General features: G+C 39.8%; 1 protein-coding gene across 1 annotated transcript; it reads left to right on the forward strand.

Moving 5' to 3' along the window:
- Positions 1-235: 235 nt before the first annotated feature.
- On the forward strand, positions 236-22,900 carry LOC150076145 (uncharacterized). The gene is made up of 2 exons (XM_090387266.1): positions 236-290; positions 22,179-22,900. The coding sequence occupies exons 1-2, from the start codon at positions 236-238 to the stop codon at positions 22,898-22,900; spliced, it is 777 nt and encodes a 258-aa protein (XP_090243392.1).
- The last annotated feature ends 205 nt before the right edge of the window (positions 22,901-23,105 follow it).

The raw sequence follows: 23,105 nt of genomic DNA on the forward strand, positions 1-23,105 counted from the left end.
GATGATGTTCCAGCAAATGTGAGATGCAACATTTGGTTTCAACATGACAAGGTGCCTGCCCATTATGGAAGGTGTGTTCGTGACCATTTTAACAGGTGTTTTGGGCATAGATGGATTGGCCGTGGTGGGCCCGTTGCCTGGCTCCCACGCTCACCTGATTTATCGAGCTTTGATTTCTTTCTGTGGGGGGGCCTTCAAATCTATTGTGTATGAAGAATCGCCTGTGGAGACAGAAATGGATCTCATGGCAAGACTCGCCTGCGCTGCTGCTACGGTCAAAGAAACTCCAGGTGTGTTCGACCATGTCTGCCAATCTATGCTGCGTTGGTATCACACATGCATCGCGTCTCATGGTGGAACCTTCGAGCATCTGTTGTAACATCATGAAATGCATCCATCTCATACTCCATTGATAATATTATGTCAAATAAATGTTTGCCACTTATTACTGTCTTGTGTCATTTCTGCTTCTTGTGTCTCTGCTACTACTTTCCCGTTACATTTCCAGTTATAAGTTCCTATGCAATTCACATTCCTTGAGATGTTACCTACCTCCCCTAAACGTTTGTACCAATATTTTTGAGACACCCTGTATATATGTATCTATTTATTGTATATGTATGTATTTATTGTATATACAGCAGACTCTCGATTAACTTGGATTGGATTAACCAGGACACTTCAAGACTCCAATAAAAAAAAAAAAACAACCCGAAACTTACCACGCACTACTCACGCGCATAGTGCGTGGTAAGTTTTTTTGTTTTTTTTTATCTACCACCATACTTTTTATGTAGGTTGCTGATCAGTTTTCGATACAGTAAGTCGCCGACTTACCTTACGTTGTTTATATATTTTTTTATGTGACTGAAGATTTCAGTGACAGAGACATATTTCACCATAATAACGTAAAAATCCACAGAATTCCAGTTATCGGTATTATCACAAATGCAATAAGATTGAGTTTACTACCTGTTTATAATGAATTGCACTAACAGAAAAGCACAATAACTGGGAAAGTGCAAATTGTTTTTATTGTTTTATGGCAGTGACTGCCCGAAATGTGCTTTAGTAAAATGTGAGTTTGTGTGGGGTGATAACAGTGAGTTTTCGCCTTAACCCTATGAAGTTCTTTCTGGAAAATTTAATTTTTACTTATCATGGTGCCAACTAAGAGAATAAGTAACAGCAGTACTAGTAAACTATCAATAAAAGGAAAGCGATCGAGTTTGATCAGAAAATTAAAATAATAAGGATGTATGAAAATGGCCAAACAGCAACAAGTATTGCACAGAATTCAGATTTGTCAGTGGCAACACTGAACACAATAAAGGAGAACGACAGAATATGAGAAGCTGTGAAACAATCGGCACCAAGGAAGTCAACTGTAATAACCAAGGCTACGAAATACGTATCAGTTTTTACATTACAATAACATGCGTTTTTTCATCCTTTTATGTTTTCTTTTATTATGTGCTACTCTGGCTACTTCACTGCTGTTCCCACATAAAGTTTTTAATTGAACTAATTAAAAATATATAACTTTCTTCATTCTTCTGAGGATATTATGTGGTTTTTGTAATTTTGGCATATCAGGGATATAGTAGCAATATTTTATTAGTCATTCCCGAGTTAAAACTCGACTTACGTAATAACTCCTGGCACGTATCTCTTATGTATGTCGGGGACTTGCTGTTTTTTTGGATTAACCGGGAAATCGATTATCCGGGAATTTCTTTTTACCATCTATCCTGGAAAATCGAGAGTCTACTGTATATATGTATGTGTGTGTATATGTATATATATGTATGTGTGTGTGTATATGTGTGTGTGTGGGTGTATATATATATGTATTTATTGAATACAACATTACAAAAAAAAAAAAATTGTAATCCTTAATTGTAATCACCAAAATGTAATCCTTAAAATTGCATTTACCTAAAAATCAGTATAGGTATTCACCGTAATCCCTAACCATCGATTACATATTGAATACAATTTGTATTCAATATGTAATATGTTAATTTGTGATTAGGTCACCTAATCACAAATTAACCCTCCCTTAAACATATATTATGATTAAAAACAGACCAACCAACAAATCAGACCTCGGCCTCCTATAAAGTGGCTCCCGGGCAACTTGCACATCCTTTCTCGCACCAACCTACAGCCATACTGATCACAGGTAGATACCTATATACTTTTTATATTAATTCTGATGCATACCTGTCGGGCTTTGGGTCTCAATCCCAGTTTGCAGCTAATAATAATCCAAAATTTAAAACTAAAAACCAAAAATTAACAATTACAGTTTATAAAATTTATTTCATTAATTTGATTTACCTGAATTATTAACTTAGAACAACTATAACTTAACATGAGTACTTACAAAGCAAAACTGTTATTGAGACCACAGAAACGGGTATGCCCATGGAATTCTTTTAGTATGGCTATCTATCTGGTCAAAGCCCCCGAGGAAGTGACAGAGAGACAGCCATGTGAAAGAAAGTCACCTTCCTATTTTATATTTTTATTAACTTGATCCCATGTTAATAGTTAACATGGAACTATAGGCGATCCAACAATTGCTAGTACAACTACAGCTAGCCAGTTAGTTAGGCCTTAATTACCGGTAATACTTCCAGCCAAAAAAAAAAATATTTCCCCACCACTCACAGACCAAAATTTATTGGAATCTTGACCTAATATATCAATGTGCTTATAATGTTTAATTGTTCATCCTACAATAGCATTAACGCCGCATAAATGCAATATTGTTTGAAACATAGAATTGGCTTAAAAGTACTGTTAAAAAAAAAAAATATATATATATATATATGTATGTATTTATTGTATATACAGTATATGTTTACATGTATATACAGCGTTTTTAAAATTAAAGTATCCCTATGTATAGGGCTCTGGAGCGAGTTCTAAGGCTTTTACTGAAGAGAAATTTGGACAACAGGTACAACAGAATGCACTCACCATTTATTGCAAAATAAAAATTAGTTACAAAATTTGTCACTATATGGCACTGTGGCAATACAAATCACTTGAACAGCGCTACAATCATTAAATGTGTCCTCCGTTTTGGTCAACAACAGTTTCCATTCGAAGAACAGCATTTTCTACAGCAGAACGTAACATGTCAACTGGAATAGCCAGCACATGACGTCTAATGCTGTCCTTCAGATCTGCCAGAGTTTGACATCCTTCCCGATACACCTGGTTCTTCAAAAAATCCCACAACCAGAAGTCGCATGGGGTGAAGTCCGGTGATTGGGGGAGCCAAGATGTCTGGAAACAACGGCTGATGACCAACGGAAATCTTTGGACACAACGGTAGATGTGGGGTGGCGCACCATCTTGCATGAATATGGTATCTTGAAGGCGTCGACATTGTTGCAGCTCTAGTATTGCAAAATTTGCCAACATTTCATAATATCGCTGTCCAGTGATGGAACTGGTGCAAGGTCCAGTCGGTGTTACCTGTTCAAAATATATTGCCCAATCATAAATGTGGATGTAAATCCACACCACACTGTCACTTTTGGAGAATGCAACGGGACCTCTTGGATAACTCAAGGGTTTTCTGTTGCCCAAATGCGACAGTTGTGTGTATTCACTTGTCCATTTAAGCAGAAGTGGGCTTCATCACTCCAAAGGATGTTCCATGGCCAAGTGATATCCACTGTCATTGGTGCCAGAAACTGAAGTGCGTATGTGAAACGAATATCTGCATCACCATGCTTTAGCTGTTGTAGCATGTGCATCTAGTAAGGATAGTACCGCAACATCTGATGCATTACTAACCTTACAGTGGAATACAGCATGTCCGCTTCACAAGAAACAGCTGGCACACTTGCGCTACCACTTGGAGATTGACTTGATAAATCCATGACAGCCATAGCCACATCTTCAACACGAGAGGAGTCCACTCGTTTTCGACCTCTACCTGGTTGAACACCAAGATGTCTTGTCGCTTCAAATTTTGCAATCATTTTGCAGACAGCACAAACAGTTGTAGGTCCACGCCTTATGCGCTTGTGATGCCGGAATTCTCTGATAGCCTCAGCTGCATTGTTGCTGTTCTGATAGTACAGCTTCACTAACAGTGCCTTTTTCTGCAACATTGTTAGCATTGCTGCTGTAATGCAGGCAAACATCTACTGTATGATTTTGAAGAGAGAGTGCTTTGCTTTTATACAGTACAGTAGAGCTGAATAGTGACGCTGTGGCAGTACCTTACGATTATGCAAATAACGTACATAGGGATACTTTAATTTTAATAACCCTGTATATTAATGTTGCTCTGAGGTTACTTTGCATTTGTCAATGTTAAATTTCGGTTGCCACTTCTCAGCTCATCTGCTGAACATTTCTAGATCCTGTTACACCAGTGTACTGTCATTAACAACCTTGCCAAACTTTATCACCTGCAAACTTGGACATAAAGCCTAATATACCTTCATCAGTATCACTGATAAATACAGAAACTGCATATGTGAATACAGAAATATAATTCTAATTAAATCCAAATGAATTGAAAATTAGACTGCAGAAATAAGTGCAAATTTAAGGAAAATAAAAAATAAGGATATTAGAGCAGACATTAGTGTCAGCAAATATGCAAAAGCCACAACATGTTGCGTGTATTTAAATGTAATTTTATGTTTCAATAAAAAGAAATGAAAGTTAGCGTGGCAAACCAGTAGAGCGAAGAAGAATTTAACATGCAAAATTAAGAAAAGAGTACTGTTGGAGAAACATTAAATAATTTAGAAAATAGAGTCCAAATTAAAAGAAAATTTAGTAGTGCCCCCTTTGCTAAGCACCAGTTTACGAATTGTGTGAAATATCCCTATATGTAAATGTAACTGGCTTACGATACAGAAATAAGTAAAACTAGAGAAAAAAATAAAAGGTGGAACATACCATAATATCAAATTGAATAGAAAAGACTGACCATTATGCTCCATCTCATCAGTGGACCACGAGGCCATAATGGTTAGGGAACCACTATATTTCAAAACGCTACACAAATCCATGACAAGAAAGAATGATACTAGGATCGCACTGCTGGTGCAATAGATTTGTACAATGGTGGATTCGCAATAAATTTGTATAACCACTGTTCTACAAATCTATTGCACTGGTAGTGTGATACTAGTATCAGTGTTTTGTAGTGTTTTGATATTATATATTTGGATCTTAGAAAGGCTTTTGATACTGTTGCACATGGAAGACTGCTGCACAAATTGGAGCAGTGTGGCATTGGAGGCAAATTGCTGCTATGGATAAGGGGATGGTTGAGTGGCAGAAGACAGAGAATGGTAATCAATGGACACTGCTCAATGTGGACTAATGTTATTAGTGGAGTCCCTCAGGGCTCAGTGTTGGGTCCATTATTGTTTTCTGTATTTATAAATGATATTGATGATGGTATATCGGGCTTAATGTCCAAGTTTGCAGACGATACAAAGGTTGGCAGGGTTGTTAAGGACACCACTGACGCTATGCTGCTGCAACAGGATCTGGAAAGGTTGAGCAGATGGGCTGAGAGGTGGCAAATGAAGTTTAACATTGACAAATGTAAAGTACTACATATGGGAAACAGTAACCCCAGAGCAACGTATCAACTCTGCGGTACTACACTGACAGTGGTGGAGAATGAAAAGGACCTGGGGGTAATTGTGCAGGCAGATATGAAGTTCTCTGAGCAGTGCAGACGAGCTGCAAGAGTAGCTCATGGTGTCTTGTCAATGATATACAGGAATTTTTCTAGCAGGGATAAGGAGGTGATTATTCCCTTGTATAAGGCAATGGTTAGGCCACATCTTGAGTACTGTATACAGGTCTGGAGGCCTCATTTCAAGAAGGATGTAGAGCTGCTGGAATGGGTACAGAGAAGGGCAACAAGATTAGTGAATGGAACAAAGGGTTGCTCTTACGAAGAAAGGCTTAAGTTTTGCAAATTACAGAGTCTGGAGACTAGGCACCAGCGAGGTGATCTGATAGAGGTGTATAAGGCTTTGAATGGTTTGAGCATGCTCAATGCCAATGGGATTCTTCATCTTGCTCAGAATAATCAGCTCAGAGGGCATAAATTCAAATTGAGGAAGGATGGATGTCGGATAGATGTGCGGAAATTTGCCTTTGGCCAGCGGGTGGTTGGTTGGTGGAACCGACTTCCATCACTTGTTGTTGAAGTTGATAGCCTTAACAAATTTAAGGCTCAACTGGACAGGTATTTCGAGCGAACGGAGGGGTGAAATGGGAGTGGTGTGTTTTTTTGGCTGATGCTGAATAAGCTTGCTTTCTTGCATCATATGCCTCTACTAATGCTAATTCTAATGCAGCATAGATTTGTGTAGCATTTGAAATGTAGTGGTTACCTGTCCATTATGGCCTCATGGTCCACTGACGAGATGGAGCATAATGGTCAGTCTTTTTTATTCAATTCGATATAATGGTATGTCCAACTTTTTATTTTTACTTTTTTCTCTACTTTTTACTTATTTCTCTATTGTTGGCTGGTTACATTTGTATATAGTGATATTTCATGCAATTCGGAACCTGGTGCTTAGCAAAGAGCGCACCGCTAAATTTTTCTTTAATTTGGACTCTATTTTCTAAATTATTTAATAATGTTTCTCCAGCAGTACTCTATTTAATTTTGCATGTTAAATTCTTCACTCTACTGGCATACTTTCATTTCTTTTTATTGAAACATAAAATTACAGTTGAATATAAAAATACACACACACATATGTATATATACACATATATACATGGGTGTGGGTGTGTATGTACACACACACACACACACACACACACACACAGTGAGTGATCACTGAATTGTGACCATTATATCGTGTTTGTCCACTGTGTGCAAGAATAACAGTCACTATTCACCTAGGCATTGACATCTACTAGATGTCAGTAGGGATCTGCAGCCATTGCTGCCCAAGGCTTTTCACATCGGTCCTTGAGGTTGTCACAGACATTCTCTCAGATATGCCAGACAAGCTGTACTTGCTACCTGGGAGTCTAAAACGCTGATGGAACTGATATTTGGGTGACACTCAAGTCAAGTGGACCCAATTTCGGCAAAGTCCGGACGGTCTGTGACAGCCAAATCCTCTGCTTCCACCTTCACGATGGTGGGACTGTTAGTAATCCTGGTTATAACTTCCATGCACAAGTTCGTGGTGGGTGACCACCCAGGTGTGAACCAACATAAGCAGGGGTCGAGGTGTGGTGCCCACACCACATGGAGGAATGCTGCCTCTCTATGTTACCAGGCAGTACTAGGTGGTGGATGACTCTCATCAACCGGTGAAATACCACCACTTTGCTTATTGGAGGCTTGAAGTAGTGGAACCCATGTTTAGTCTCTAGAGATAAGTTCCGGTCAACCCTTCCCTATCTCTTCCATCATGCAGTATGATTGATGACTTTTGAGGTTATGATGAAAGTCGTGGCAAGATCCAATATTCCTTAAATTTCGAGGGTACAGCTCTAAAACGGTGTTCGCAGGCCGGCTGCTAGTTAGTACACCGGACCAAACTTATTGGTAACTCTCTAGGAGGCTTCCGGATCAGCTAGTGTATAATCTTGCTACCTCTACTCTGCCAGATAGTGACTGGAGGGAGTCCGAGTGGTGTGTATACGGGGAGCATTGTCGAGGCCACGTTATGTCAAGGATCTGGGTATATTCTTACCACGTTTACGCCATATCCAAAAATTTCATTACTTCATACAGCATGTCCCACCCACTTTTTCTTACTATTGAATACACCATGAATTGCCAAACTTATAGAGCAAGCTTATCTGCGAAAAGATCTAAACTTCCCAAACACTTCCTAATTCATTTCACAAATATACGTGGTCTCAATTCTAATCTCAGCGATGTCCATTTCCACTTGCAGTCTGCCAAATCTTAGGTACTTTTTCTGACAGAATCTCAGTTATCGGTTGATTCAACTACTGCTCATCTCAGATGCCCAAATTATTCGCTGTATGATTCCTTTCGCCTCAAAGGTGGTACTTGTGCATATGTGCGTTCTGATATTCCCTGTCAGAGACTTGGCAATTTGGAATCTCCTCTCTTTGATCTTCTCTGGCTTAAAATCTCTCTACCTCATTGTGTCAAATTCATCTGTTGTCTCTACCGTTCTCCCAACTCCACTAATCACTTGGAGCTCTTTGACTTCCTCTCTTTGCAACTTGACTTTCTCCAGTCCAACTTTCCTAACAGTGAGGTAATTTTCCTTGATGATTTTAATGTTCACAACTCCAGCTAGCTTCCGTTTTATAGTCACACCGACCCAGCAGGTCGAGATGCTGAGGCTTTTGCAATTACTAATGACCTAGCACAGATTGTTCATTTACCTACAAGAATACCGGACAATCCTAATCATACAGCCAATACGCTTGATCTTTTTCTCACAAACAACCCTTCTAAGTACACGGTCGAAGTGAAAGGTCCTTTAGGCACTTCAGATCACAACTTGGTGATTGTCTCTTCTCCAATGGAACCTTTATCTCATGGCTATTCCCAACCTCGTGTTGTTTGGCATTACAAGAATGCAAAATGGGATGACCTGCGAAATTTTTTTTCCTTGGTTGGATTACTGTTTCAAAACTTCTGATGTCAATGTTTACTCAGATCGTGTCAGTGAAATTATTCTTGCAGGAATGGAATCCTTTATCCCACACTCCACTTTAAAATCTCGTCCTTTATCTAAACCTTGGTTTTCCAATAAATGTGCTAAGGCTGTTCAAGAGAAGAATGTTGCATATCGTAATTGGCTTGTTTCTAATTCTTCAGTTTCATTTTCTGCCTACACCAAAGCTCACAACAATTGTAAAGCAGTTATTAATCAGTCCAAACTAGAGTTTGAACAGGCCAAGAGTAGAAAACTTGCTTCTTGCCCTAATGGTAGCTGAGCATTCTGGTCTTTTGCCAAAGCTATTGGCTGCAACTTTTGCCCACCTCTGTCCAAACCTGATTTTTCTGTTATCACTTCAGCCAAGGATAAAGCTGATCTGCTAGCATCCCATTTTTCTTCCAGCTCATGTATTAATGATCTTGGTAAAACACCTCCCACCATTCCCAACACGCTCCATTCAATGCCTCCTGTGGTCTTCCGTCAAAAGGATATCAGAAGGATTTTGATGAATCTTGATGCTAAGAAAGCGCCAGGTCCTGATGGTATTTCTCCACTTGTTCTCAAAACCTGTGCTCCTGAACTTACTCCTATTCTTTGCCGCCTTTTTTTGCTTTCTTATTCCAAAGGTGTTTTTCCTTCTATTTGGAAATTTGCTCATATCCAGCCAGTTTCTAAAAAGGGTGACAAATCCCTCCCATCCAATTATCGTCCCATTGCAATTACTTCTACTCTTTCTAAAGTAATGGAGAAATCGATTAACCGCCAACTCTTAAACTACCTAGAAACCTTCCGTCTGATCAAAGATCGCCAGTATGGATTCCGTCAGTGTCGATCCACTGGTGATATTCTGCCTTATGTTACCCATTTATGGACTAATTCAATGGAAAGGTTCGGTGAAACACAAGTAGTTGCTCTTGACATCTCAAAGGCTTTTGATCGTGTTTGGCATAAAGGTCTTCTAAACAAGCTTCCATCTTATGGTTTTCCAACGTTTTTAGTAATTGGTTATCCAGTTTTCTCTCTGATCGCTCACTGAGGGTGATGGTAGACGGCTTTCTGTCTTCTAACTTCTCCACTAATGCCGGTGTCCCCCAAGGTTCAGTTCTGTCCCCCACTCTTTTCCTCTTGTATATTAATGACCTACTTCCATTGACTGGAAATCCTATCCATAGTTTTGCCGATGATAGCACATTGCATTCAACTTTCCATTTTGAGAAACCTTGTCCTGCTCAATCAGCAGGACAAGGATTCTTCTGCTCCTATGCTTATCTTTAGTGATGCTCCGATTACTAGGCAAAATGATATATCTCTTTTGGGGATTACCCTGACTTCTAATCTCTCTCTCTTGGCACAAGCACATTACAAATATTGCTTCCTCTTCATCTAAAAAACTTGGTTTTCTCTTTTGCTCTCGGCGTTACTTTTCTTCCAAACAGCTGCTCACTCTGTATAAATCGGAAATCCGCCCTCCCATGGAATATTGTTCCCACATCTGGGGTGGTGCCCCCAAAACCTCTCTCAGGCTTCTTGATTCCATTCAGAAGAGGGCAGTTAGGTTAATTAATGATTCATCTCTAACAGAGTCTCTCCACTCGCTTTCTCATAGACATACTGTTTCTGCTGCATGCCTCTTCTACAGTTACTTCCATGGGCACTGTTCTTCTGAATTGGCTTCTATAATTCCTGCTCTCTCTTTCAAAACAGTCCGAACACGTGCCGCCACCAGCCAACCTCCATTTACTGTCCAACTTCAAACCCACAGAAACAACTTTTCATCTTCCTCATTTATTCATTCAACTGCCGTTTTCTGGAACAACCTTCCTTCATATGTATTTCCTGAAAATTAAAATCTACAGATGTTCAAGTCCAATATCAACGAATATCTTCTTTCGACTTCTCAACCTCCAACTCAAGCACGGTACTAAGTACTATAGGTTCTAATACCTCTCGTGCTTGGGTTTCACATAAAAGAAAAAAAAAAAACATTGTCAGAATAGATGACAATTGCATACTTCTCACTTCCTGTTCGAAAACATCCCCATAGGTGTTCAACTGGTTTGAGGTCAGGCAAATTTGGAGGCCAATCAAGGTGAGTGATATCTTTGCTGTGTTCCTTGAACCACTTCTGTACAGGACAGGCCTGATGACATGGCACATTATTTTTTCGAAGATCGAAATTTCTGTCTGGAAAAAATTGCAACATGTTAGGGTGCACACATCCTCCTAAGAGCTGCTGGTAGACCCCACCAATGAAACATTGGTCTATATTCACCAGGGTTTCTAGTTCTTGACACCAAAACATGCCCCATACCTACAAGTATTATTAAGCATATTATTATAGAATTAAGCAACTTAATTTATAGAATTCTATAAATTAAGCAATTATTATAGAATTAAGCAAGAATTAAGCAATAATTAGGCCATATTATTAAGCAACCACCACCATCTGCCTGGATAGTGGGCACTATGCACGATGGATCCATGAACTTGTGTTGCGTATGCCACACACAAAGGCATTCATTGTTCTGCTGCACCAAGTATTTTGACTCATTCCAGTCCTTCAGTGTCCAACCATTGTTTTGATACCACAGCATTCGCCTTCGATGATGATCAGTGGTGAGGAGAGGGTGCCTCTTTGGTTATCTGCTATGGAACCCCATACATCTGAATGTGCGGATCATCGTCATTTGGGATTTTGCATTTGGGTTCTTGCATTTCCCATATTGTATTGTAATTTCAACTGTTGCACAGTGACTGGCCGTTGAGCCCATATAATGCACTGCACCTTTTGCTTACCATGAACATCCACCTTGCATAATTCTTTCTGGTGTCTGTAGCACTGCAGAGGTGGATTCAATTAAGAACTAGATAAACTGTTAGAGGGGATGTACAGGTGAAATGAGAATTGTTTTTTTTTTTTATTTTGGCTGATACTGTATAAGCCTGCTTTCTTGCATTGTTTGCCACAACTATTGCTGCATATGCATTGGCAATGCAATGCATATACTTCATTATTAAAAATAAGATATTTTATTAAAGACTGCTCTATTTCATAAAATTTTCCATTTTGATGTCTAGGTCTGGAATAAAAAAATTATTTCAAATTTGGATGTTGCAAAATACTTGTATTTTACCTATCATCTGCCTTTAAGCTATCGCATACTTTTCCCTTCAATGTACATTAGGGAGTACGAAACACAATACTGCACTTATGTTCCTTGCCTTCTTCTCCCTTGCTAGAGTTAGTTAGTTAGTTATTTGTTTTTTAGGAGCATTAGCAACTAAGGCCATATTGCTCGGGGATATGGGGTGGTCATTCCCTGACCTTTCCAAATCATCCATATTTGGTGGTGATGAGCTCGAACCCCGGTCTAATCAAGAAGCGTGTGCTACGCACTGCTGCTCCTTCCCACCTGGCTACGGAGGCGCCTTCCTTGCTAGAGCACATGCCTTTGTAGCGTCACATTAATTAAGTTCAGTAATTGTGATGCAATCCTACCTTTATTAGTGGGGTCACGGCACAACAGGAGGCCGTTACTTGGCAGCTTATGACAATTATGGGAGATGGAAGTGCAGATAAGAAGGAGGTGCTTGATTGTTTTTTTATCACATAAGAAGAAGTTATGACTATTGAAAACAGACTTTTAAAGGAAAATCCAAATCTAATAACTGCGGAGTAGATTGTATCAGCCAGTTCCTTTTGCAGGAATTAGATTCCCCAGTTCAGAGATTAGGAACTCTCACCCCGAACAAATATGAGTTTCATTTTCACATAGTTATAACTCCATTTTTTTGCTGTTTTTGGTTCCCAGGTATCAGCCCTGGAAATTTAGTTCCCCCACTAAAATGAGCTCCTGATCAATAGGAGCATGGAAAATGTGAAAGGGGGGGGACCTATATATATACTCAGGAGAGAACAAAGGAGGAGAGTACTTTGGTGGAACAGACTTTTTGGACACACTCTTGCTGTCAGAGCTTTTGATCGCTCCTATGCTACTTTTGGCCCCAGTTCTAGATTGATAGAAGAATTGCCGAGAAATCCAGAGAAACCCCATTCAGATCGAAGAAGACATAACCACCGTTACCTAGGAACCTCACTGCCCGGAGATCACCTAGCTGAAGTTTCCAGCAGAACTGAATAGGACGGAATAATACAGTCGATGTTCCAGTTACAGTTGGACCGAATCATTCCTTATACTGTTAAGTTTTACTTACTCTTAACCTCTTTGTATTTATACATAAACATCCCTCCTCATTAGCATATTTACTGTCTTATTTAGTTAATACATTAGTATTAATGTGACTACACAATATCCAATTGTTACTCAAAGTTTTAGTACAGTACCTATGCATACATGTATATACCTGTTTACTCCTGTGAGATGTGGATTGCAAACCAGAAGTTGAGCAAGATACCATAGAAGAATCACACAAAGAACATAAACATGTCACTAACCCACACCACCAGCTAGAGACACATAAGGTATCTCTTTTATTCATGTTAGTAATATAAGTGTAAGAAAAAGATGTTTTATCCTCATGTCTATTATATGTATGTTTCTGATATAGTAATAATAATAAATTATGTTCTGTTTGACTATCCTTGCCTCTTACCTGTTCTCTTGCTACATTAGCATTAGCATTAGTAGAGGCATTTGATGCAAGAATGCAAGCTTATCCAGCATCAGCCAAAAAAAAAAATAAATAAATAAATAAATAAAAAATAACCACTTCCATTTCACCCCTCTGTTCGTTCGAAATACCTGTCCAGCTGAGCCTTAAACTTATTTAGGCAATCAACTTCCACGACAAGGGATGGAAGTCTATTCCACCAACCAACCACCCGCTGGCTAAAGGCAAATTTCCTCACGTCTATCCTACATCTGTCCTTTCTCAATTTGAATTTATGCCCTCTCAGGTGATTATTCTGAGCAAGAGGAAGAATCCCATCCATCAGCATTGAGCATGCTCAAACCATTCAAGGCTTTATACACCTCTATCAGATCACCTCGCTGGTGCCTAGTCTCCAGACACTGTAATTTGCAAAACTTAAGCCTTTTTTCGTAAGAGCACAGCTTTGTTCCATTCACCAATCTTGTTGCCCTTCTCTGTACTCATTCCAGCATCTCTACATCCTTCTTGAAATGAGGCCTCCAGACCTGTATACAGTATTCTAGGTGTGCTCTGACCATTGCCTTATACAAGGGAATAATCACCTCCTTATCCCTGTTAGAAATATTCCTATATATCATCGACAATACACCATGAGCTATTCTTGCAGCCCGTCTGCACTGCTCAGAAAACTTCATATCTGCCTGCACAACCACCCCCAGTTCCCTTTCATTTTCTACCACTGTCAGTGTAGTACCACAGAGTTGATACGTTGCTCTGGGGTTGCTGTTTCCCATATGTAGTATTTTACATTTGTCAATGTTAAACTTCATTTGCCACCTCTCAGCCCATCTGCTCAACCTTTACAGATCCCGTTGCAGTAGCATAGTGTCAGTAGTGTCCTTGACAACCCTGCCAACCTTCGTATTGTCTGCAAACTTGGACACTAAGCTTGATATACCATCATCAATGTCATTTATAAATACAGAAAACAATAATGGACTCAATACTGAACCCTGAGGAACTCCACTAATAACATTAGTCCACGATGAGCAATGTCCATTGATTACCACTCTCTGTCTTCTTCCCCTCAACCACCCCTTTAACCAGAGCAGCAATTTGCCTCCAATGCCACACTGCTCCAATTTGTGCAGCAGTCTTCCATGTGCAACAGTATCAAAAGCCTTTCTAAGATCCAAGTATATAATAACAAGTATATAATTAACAAGTACAGGTCACTGTTGAACAAAAGCCGAGAATTAGGGTTGAATTTGAAAGTGTCTGCTATTCTGCCCAGACACGATAGGAGGGAGTATATGATGAGAGCCTTATCGATCAATTCGGCCCTGGAAAGATTGTGCAAGGCTCAAGGGGTAGAATTTTTTTCAGCCTGGACTGTACTTGTTAACAGGAGAGATTGCTTCTACAGGGATGGGATACACTTAAATAGAAAGGGTGCAAGAATATTTGCTGATGCTATCGAGGCAGTGTTAGGTGGGTCGGAAAACTGCTAGCTTGGGGGGATACAAAGACCAATAGATTGACAGTAGCCACTGGCAGAGGTGAGATTCTTGCACTGCTTCTATTAGAATGAGCAGAAGCCTGAAAAACAAGATGCATGGTTTTTCAGAGACTGCTGGGAGCCATTGCGGTACAAGTAAACACATGGGTTGTGTTAGGGTAGCTAAGAATAGAAACAGGTGCAGGTATAATTGCGTGTACACCAATGCTAGGAGTTTAGTAAATAAATTTGATGAATTTGAGGTATTGCTGAAAACATCGAAGGCAGATATAGTTGGGATATCAGAGACGTGGTGTCACACAGATATAAGGGATGCAGAACTGCAATTTGGGGAGTGCAACGTCTACAGAAAGGATAGACAGGATAGGAAGGGAGGAGGGGTTATGTTATTAGTTAAGAAACACATAAAAACCAAGGAAGTGAAGCCAGTCGACATCGCTGGACAGTGCAGTGTGGAGTCAGTTTGGTGTGACATAAACATTGGGAGATCAAAATTGAGAGTAGGAGTGTGCTATAGGCCTAATGACTCTGATGAGTATAATAAGGAACTGTACAGGGAAATAGAGTGGGCCAGTAAATCAGAGTGTCTTATAATGGGAGATTTTAATTTCCCAGATATTGACTGGAATTTGGGGGCTGGTTACTCACACACTAGCAGGACTTTTGTGGATTTATTGGATGATTGTTTTCTACATCAGCATGTTCGGGAGGCAACTAGAGGGAGTAATACTCTTGATTTGATTATCAGCAGTGATTCTTCATGCATTAAGAATCTGCAGATAAATGAACCACTAGGTGGCAGTGATCACAGTGTGCTGAAGTGGGATTTACTCAAGGAGGTAACTACTATTAGGGGTAAAGGGAAGGGTTATTGCTTCCGTAAAGGCGACTACGATGGACTGAGACAGTATTTAAATTCTATACAGTGGGACCAACTGATGATGTTACCAACAGCAAATTCAAAATGGGAAGCATTCAAAGAACTTATCTTGGAAGCTACTAGGCTTTACATACCAACTAAGAAATATTGTTCAAGGTTTAGGCCAAAATGGATGTCAGATGAACTAATGAGGCATATGGCAGAGAAGAAAAATGCATGGGATACATACAAATTAACACATGACACAGAAGCCTATGATAGATACAAGTTGATATGCAACCAAGTTACAAAGGAGGTTAGGCAGGCGAAGGCATTTTACGAGAAATCCTTGGCAAGGGATGCAAAGAAAAACAGCAAAGAGTTCTTTACTTATGTAAACTCTAGAAGGAAGGGGATGAATCAGATTGGTCCACTTGATATTGATGGGTCAAATGTTGATGATCCTGCTCAGGTAGCTAACAAACTAAATGAATATTTTGCATCGACATTCACACATGAGGAGTTATTCAGCGAGGGGAATGCCAGAGGTGTATTCAACTCTAGCAGTAAGCTACAGAATCTTGAAATAACTGGGAGTAAAGTTGAGGAGAAACTGTTGAAGATAAACACAAGAAAGGCACCCGGGGTGGATGGGATCTATCCAGTTATATTAAAGGAGGCAGCAAAGGAAGTAAGCAAACCCTTAGCCATAATTATGAGAGCTTCCTTGGACTCAGGGGAGGTACCCATAGACTGGAAATGTGCAAATGTGACCCCAATTCACAAAGGAGGATCAAAGGCTGACACAAGTAATTATAGACCTGTGAGCTTAACTTCTGTTCCAGGAAAATTAATGGAGGCACTGGTTAAAGAAGCACTGCAGGATCATTTAGACAAGACTTCAGTTATAGCTCAGACACAGCATGGTTTTGTTAAGGGGAAGTCTTGCCTGACCAACTTGATTGGATACTATGATGCAGTCACAAAAGAACTGGATGCAGGGAATAACTTTGATATTATATACTTGGATCTTAGAAAGGCTTTTGATACTGTTGCACATGGAAGACTGCTACACAAATTGGAGCAGTGTGACATTGGAGGCAAATTGCTGCTATGGATAAAGGGGTGGTTGAGGGGGAGAAGACAGAGAGTGGTAATCAATGGACACTGCTCATCGTGGACTGATGTTATTAGTGGAGTCCCTCAGGGCTCAGTGTTGGGTCCATTATTGTTTTCTGTATTTATAAATGATATTGATGATGGTATATCGGGCTTAATGTCCAAGTTTGCAGACGATACAAAGGTTGGCAGGGTTGTCAAGGACACTACTGACACTATGCTGCTGCAACAGGATCTGGAAAGGTTGAGCAGATGGGCTGAGAGGTGGCAAATGAAGTTTAACATTGATAAATGTAAAGTACTACACATGGGAAACAGCAACCCCAGAGCAACGTATCAACTCTGTGGTACTACACTGACAGTGGTAGAGAATGAAAGGGACTTGGGGGTGGTTGTGCAGGCAGATATGAAGTTCTCTGAGCAGTGCAGACGGGCTGCAAGAGTAGCTCATGGAGTATTGTCAATGATATACAGGACTTTTTCCAGCAGGGATAAGGAGGTGATTATTCCATTGTATAAGGTGATGGTCAGGCCACACCTAGAGTACTGTATACAGGTCTGGAGGCCTCATTTCAAGAAGGATGTAGAGCTGCTGGAACGAGTACAGAGAAGGGCAACAAGATTAGTGAATGGAACAAAGGGGTGCTCTTACGAAGAAAGGCTTAAGTTTTGCAAATTACAGTGTCTGGAGACTAGGCACCAGCGAGGTGATCTGATAGAGGTGTATAAAGCCTTGAATGGTTTAAGCATGCTCAATGCTGATGGGATTCTTCCTCTAGCTCAGAAAAATCACCTGAGAGGGCATAAATTCAAATTGAGGAAAGACAGATGTAGGATAGACGTGCGGAAATTTGCCTTTAGCCAGCGGGTGGTTGGTTGGTGGAACAGACTGCCATCCCTTGTGGTGGAGGTTGATAGCCTAAATAAGTTTAAGGCTCAGCTGGACAGGTATTTTGAACGAACAGAGGGGTGAAGTGGAAGTGGGTTTTTTTTTTTTTTTTTTGGCTGATGCTGCATAAGCTTGCTTTCTTGCATCAAATGCCTCTACTAATGCTAATGCTAATGCTAATATCAAAGTTATTCCCTGCATCCAGTTGTTTTGTGACTGCATCATAGTATCCAATCAAATTGGTCAGGCAAGACTTCCCCTTAACAAAACCATGCTGTGTCCGAGCTATAACTGAAGTCTTGTCTAGATGATCCTGCAGTGCTTCTTTAACCAGTGCCTCCATTAATTTTCCAGGAACAGAAGTTAAACTAACAGGTCTATAATTACTTGTGTCGCCCTTTGATCCTCCTTTGTGAATTGGGGTCACATTTGCACATCTCCAGTCCATGGGTACTTCCCCTGAGTCCAAGGAAGCTCTCATAATTATGGGTAAGGGTTTGCTTACTTCCTTTGCTGCCTCCTTTAATGTAACTGGATAGATCCCATCCACCCCAGGTGCCTTTCTTGTGTTTATCTTCAACAATTTCTCCTCCACTTTACTCTCAGTTATTACAAGATTCTCTAGCTTACTGCCAGAGTTGAATACACCTCTGGCATTCCCCTCGCTGAATAACTCCTCATGTGTGAATGTCGATGCAAAATATTCATTCAGTTTGTTAGCTACCTGAGGAGGATCATCAACAGCTGACCCATCGATATCAAGTGGACCAATCTGATTCATCCCCTTCCTTCTAGAGTTTACATGAGTAAAGAACTCTTTGCTGTTTTTCTTTGCATCCCTTGCCAAAGATTTCTTGTAATCTGCCTTCGCCTGCCTAATCTCCTTTGTAATTTGGTTACAGATCAACTTGTATCTATCATAGGCTTCTGTGTCACGTGTTAATTTGTATGTATCCCATGCATTTTTCTTCTCTGCCATATGTCTCATTAGTTCATCTGACATCCACTTAGGCCTAAACCTTGAACAATATTTCTTAGTTGGCATGTAAAGCCTAGTAGCTTCCAAGATAAGTTCTTTGAATGCTTCCCATTTTGAATTTGCTGTTGGTAACATCATCAGTTGGTCCCACTGTATAGAATTTAAACACTGTCTCAGTCCATCGTAGTCGCCTTTACGAAAGCAATAACCCTTGCCTTTACCCCTAATGGTAGTTACCTCTTTGAGTAAATCCCACTTCAGCACACTGTGATCACTGCCACCTAGTGGTTCATTTACCTGCAGATTCTTAATGCATGAAGAATCACTACTGATAATCAAATCAAGAGTATTACTCCCTCTAGTTGCCTCCCGAACATGCTGATGTAGAAAACAATCATCCAATAAATCCACAAAAGCCTTGCTAGTGTGTCAGTGACCAGCCCCCAATTTCCAGTCAATATCTGGGAAATTAAAATCCCCCATTATAAGACCCTCTGATTTACTGGCCCACTCTATTTCCCCGTACAGGTTCTTATTATCCTCATCAGAGTTATTAGGCCTATAGCACACTCCTACTCTCAATTTTGATCTCCCAATGCTTATGTCACACCAAACTGACTCGACACTGCACTGTCCAGCAATGTCGACTGGCTTCAGTTCCTTGGATTTTATGTATTTCTTAACTAATAGCATAACCCCTCCTCCGTTCCTACCCTGTCTGTCCTTTCTGTAGACATTGTACTCCCCAAATTCCAGTTCTGCATTCCTTATATCTGGGTGACACCACGTCTCTGAAATCCCCACAATATCTGCCTTTGATGTTTTGAGCAAAACCTCAAATTCATCAAATTTATTTACTAAACTCTTAGCATTGGTGTACGCGCACGTATACATGCACTTGTTCTTTTTCTTAAATGTTCTTTTTCTACATGTTAGCCATAGCACAAGGTTTATAGTAAAAGAACTATTATTGCAGCATTCCAAGATCTGACTATAATAGGTAGGGTCTTGGAGTGTTAACGCAATGGTGAACCGATGCTGCAAGTTCTATTCTCCATGTTGCTGAATAGATCTTTAGGGCACGAGATCATTGTCCTATTATAAGAACCACTAGGCAGTCACATAAGTTCATTGGCATATTTTTGGACATGTTTCAATTAAGGTTTTGTAGCATCCAAACCATTTCTGGAACTTAGGCAGCATTCAAAGCAGTTTAGATAATTCACAATATTAAAGCCCTGCCCAGATAAAAGCCAATGTAACACTGTTGCTAATCGTGAGCAGGATGAATTATTATTTGAGATGTAAAACCATTTTATACGAATGCCCATGAGCAATTTGAATTTTGTGAGTTGAAAAAGCAAGCTAAAGAAGAACAAAAGACAAGATTGAGGGATCCGCCTCAATCACTGCTGTAGTAGTAAATAGAGTTTGATAGTTGTTGCTGGTTTCATGTTTACGGAGAATAGGTAAAGAGGCATTTCTCTTTCACATCAATACAATACAGACGTCCTCAGGAACACTCATATTGAGCAACGGTTAGCAACTAGTAACAATTCTACCTATAGACATCTGTTTTAAAAAAAACAAGTTGCTATATGTTGTAACACATTTCTTTTAGAATAAGTTGATAACTGAAATTATAGTTCCTTTTCAGCTCCACATAAAGGTAAGTTATACCATTTTGGGGGACCTTAACCTCACCCCGACACCAGTAAACCAAAATGGAGAAACAGAGCTCACAAACAACAGAAGTAGATTTATCACCCCCCCTCCTATTTTAAAACACAGCAATCACAACCGCCACCTGAACCTGGTACACCCCATTTGGTTAATGCGAGTTTCCTTGGGTTTGTACCAATTTTTTTGGCAATCATGATAAGGCCCTAGCGTCCAATTGTTTTTTTGAAATTTTAGAGAGCATAAGTGAATTAGCATTTTAGCAAGACAGGGAATTAATTGCAGTAATTAAATCCAAAATTCATGGTGTTGCAGCTGACTTTCTGGCTAACTACCTTAAGTTACGTGGGGAAAAGAACTACAGCACCTTTAAGAATGCCTTTTTGGCTCAATTCGAGAAAAGGGAACCGATCGTGACTTGTCTCCACCAATTTGCAACTGTGATCCAAGGACCGTTGGAATCTGTGGTCAGTTACAGTTCACGGGTGAAGAATTTGGCCTGTGCCACATTTAAGACACAAGGGGGATTACCCTGAAGCATCAGCCATTCTTGATGAAGCAATGTTGGCACAATTTCTTAGGGGTATTTCAGTTTATATTAGAAAAATGGTGCTCTTGAACAATCCTTTAACTTTTTCGCAAGCAGTCGAGATTTCTAGGAGAAGAGAATAACGATGAATTAATAAAAACAAACAATATGCCACTTCATGCTATCAGCAGTCAGGCTAGGGATAATAAAGCTTGGGATCAACAGGAAAGCAGTTTAAAACATATCCTTAAGCCTATGCAAGACCAAATACAAAACCTGCTCTGAATCAGCAGTTCCAGTATTAGACCGAAAATTCAATACAACAATTTTCTCAGTGTCGTTATCGCAATTGTTTGTGCTTAATGCCTTATTCACAGGTGGACGGAGCAGTAAGTCCATTACTAGGCAATGCAACCTTGGGAGCAAAGGTTGTTGACTGCTCAAACCAATGCTTCATTGCTCCGTGCTATGCTAGGCAGCATACACTCGGAAACTCCACGAACACCAGAAATCAGGGGGAAGAGGCATTGTTTACAGCAGTTGATCCTGCGAGTACCAGCCGATGCTGATGTCATTCACTCGCCTGTGTATGAACCGCAGAGCACATAAGTACACTGCATTACCAAAAATTGTGGCGTCCTATACTAACAATCAGAGTTACAATTTTAATGGAAACCAGGATAGAATCACAGATAGAACATATTATAATAATCATAATATGGGCAATATGAACTCAATAAGGTCAAGAAGGAGAGTATCTAGGAAAGAGTTTAATCAGAGACAAACTGAACCTAAGGTGATTTTGGGCAGGCAAATAAATCATGCCAATGTTGGGAACTACATGCAAGATAGAGATCGATATTTCTGATAGAAAAGGGCTTCTGAACAAAATAGAGGGGATTTTCAATGCAGTAAAACCCTTTTACCTCATTGAAACCTTAACCGAGTTGGTAAACCATATGCTAGTAGTAAAAACACACAACATGGGTATTTATTTTAGAGGACCCTGTGATTGCAGGGTCGGTTCAAAACGTTGAAGCCAGATATCTTATAGACATTGAGTATCACCCTAATGAGTATGGATTTGTTTAACAAAATGAAGCATGATAGATCGTTAAATCCAAGGTACCCAGACCTAACTGTAACTGGCGTTTTAGGCAATGTTGTGCCTACACACACTGAAGTTACAGTAAACCTTAAGTTAGATTGTGCGACTTTTCGGGAGAATGTTTTAGTAGCTTATGGAAATTTAAGGGTCAGTAAGATGTAATATTGGGATTAAATGTGTTAAGGAGATTTTCGTTTTCGATAGACTTAGGTAAAGGAATAGTGCATTCAATTCCATTGAGGATTTGTTTAAGAGAAGAAGGTATTCGGGAACAGTTTTTGGGTTCCAAACCTACTGTAGCTAAACTTACCTGTAAGCATGTGCTTCCAGCATCCACAGAGAGGGTGGTAACAGTATATTGTGACCAGCTTGCTGTTCCGACCGAGCAATTAGTATTAGTAGAACCTAACGTTAACTCGAGTCAGAATGATTTAGCGGTAAGACGCTCAGTAGATAAGATAGGGAAAGACGGAAAAGTCTCAGTGTTTATTACAATTTTGACGACTCAGCCGCTCCATTTTCCAAAAGGCATGGGAATTGCTAGCCTTGAGAGCCTTAATAAAAATTCAGTTAACTTTGAAAGTGAGAAAAGAGATGAGAAAAGAATAACTCCTGTGACTATAGAAGACTTTGAGCTTGATCATCTAACAGGTGATCAGAGACGCAAATTGTCAGACTTATGTGAATATAAAGATGTGTTTGCCAAGTCCCCAGCTCAGCTTGGTAATTTAAGGGTCTTTTTTTACAGAATTAGATTGATGGACAATGTCCCAGTTAAGCAGAGAGCCTATAGAGTGCCTTATATGTTGAAGAAGGTAGTTGACGAGCAAGTACATGACCTTTTAGAGACAGGTATTGAACCCAGTAATTCTCCATACTCAGTACCGATTGTTTTAGTGAAGAAAAAGGATGGATCGTATTGTTGATGTATTGACTTCCACAAACTCAATGCAAAGACCACTGCAGACAATTATCCAATCCCAAACATGTCTGAAATTTTGGATGTGCATAACGCATGTTATTTTAGTTCATTAGACTTAGAAATTGGTTTCATCAGATAGAAGTCTCTCTTTCAGACCGTCATAAAACAGTTTTTACCACAGGTGAATCATTTCAATATAAGAAAATTCC

Source organism: Mastigoproctus giganteus, chromosome 13, assembly GCF_048544385.1.
Source record: "Mastigoproctus giganteus isolate SK-2022 chromosome 13, ASM4854438v1, whole genome shotgun sequence".
NCBI classification, from domain to species: Eukaryota; Metazoa; Arthropoda; class Arachnida; order Uropygi; family Thelyphonidae; genus Mastigoproctus; species Mastigoproctus giganteus.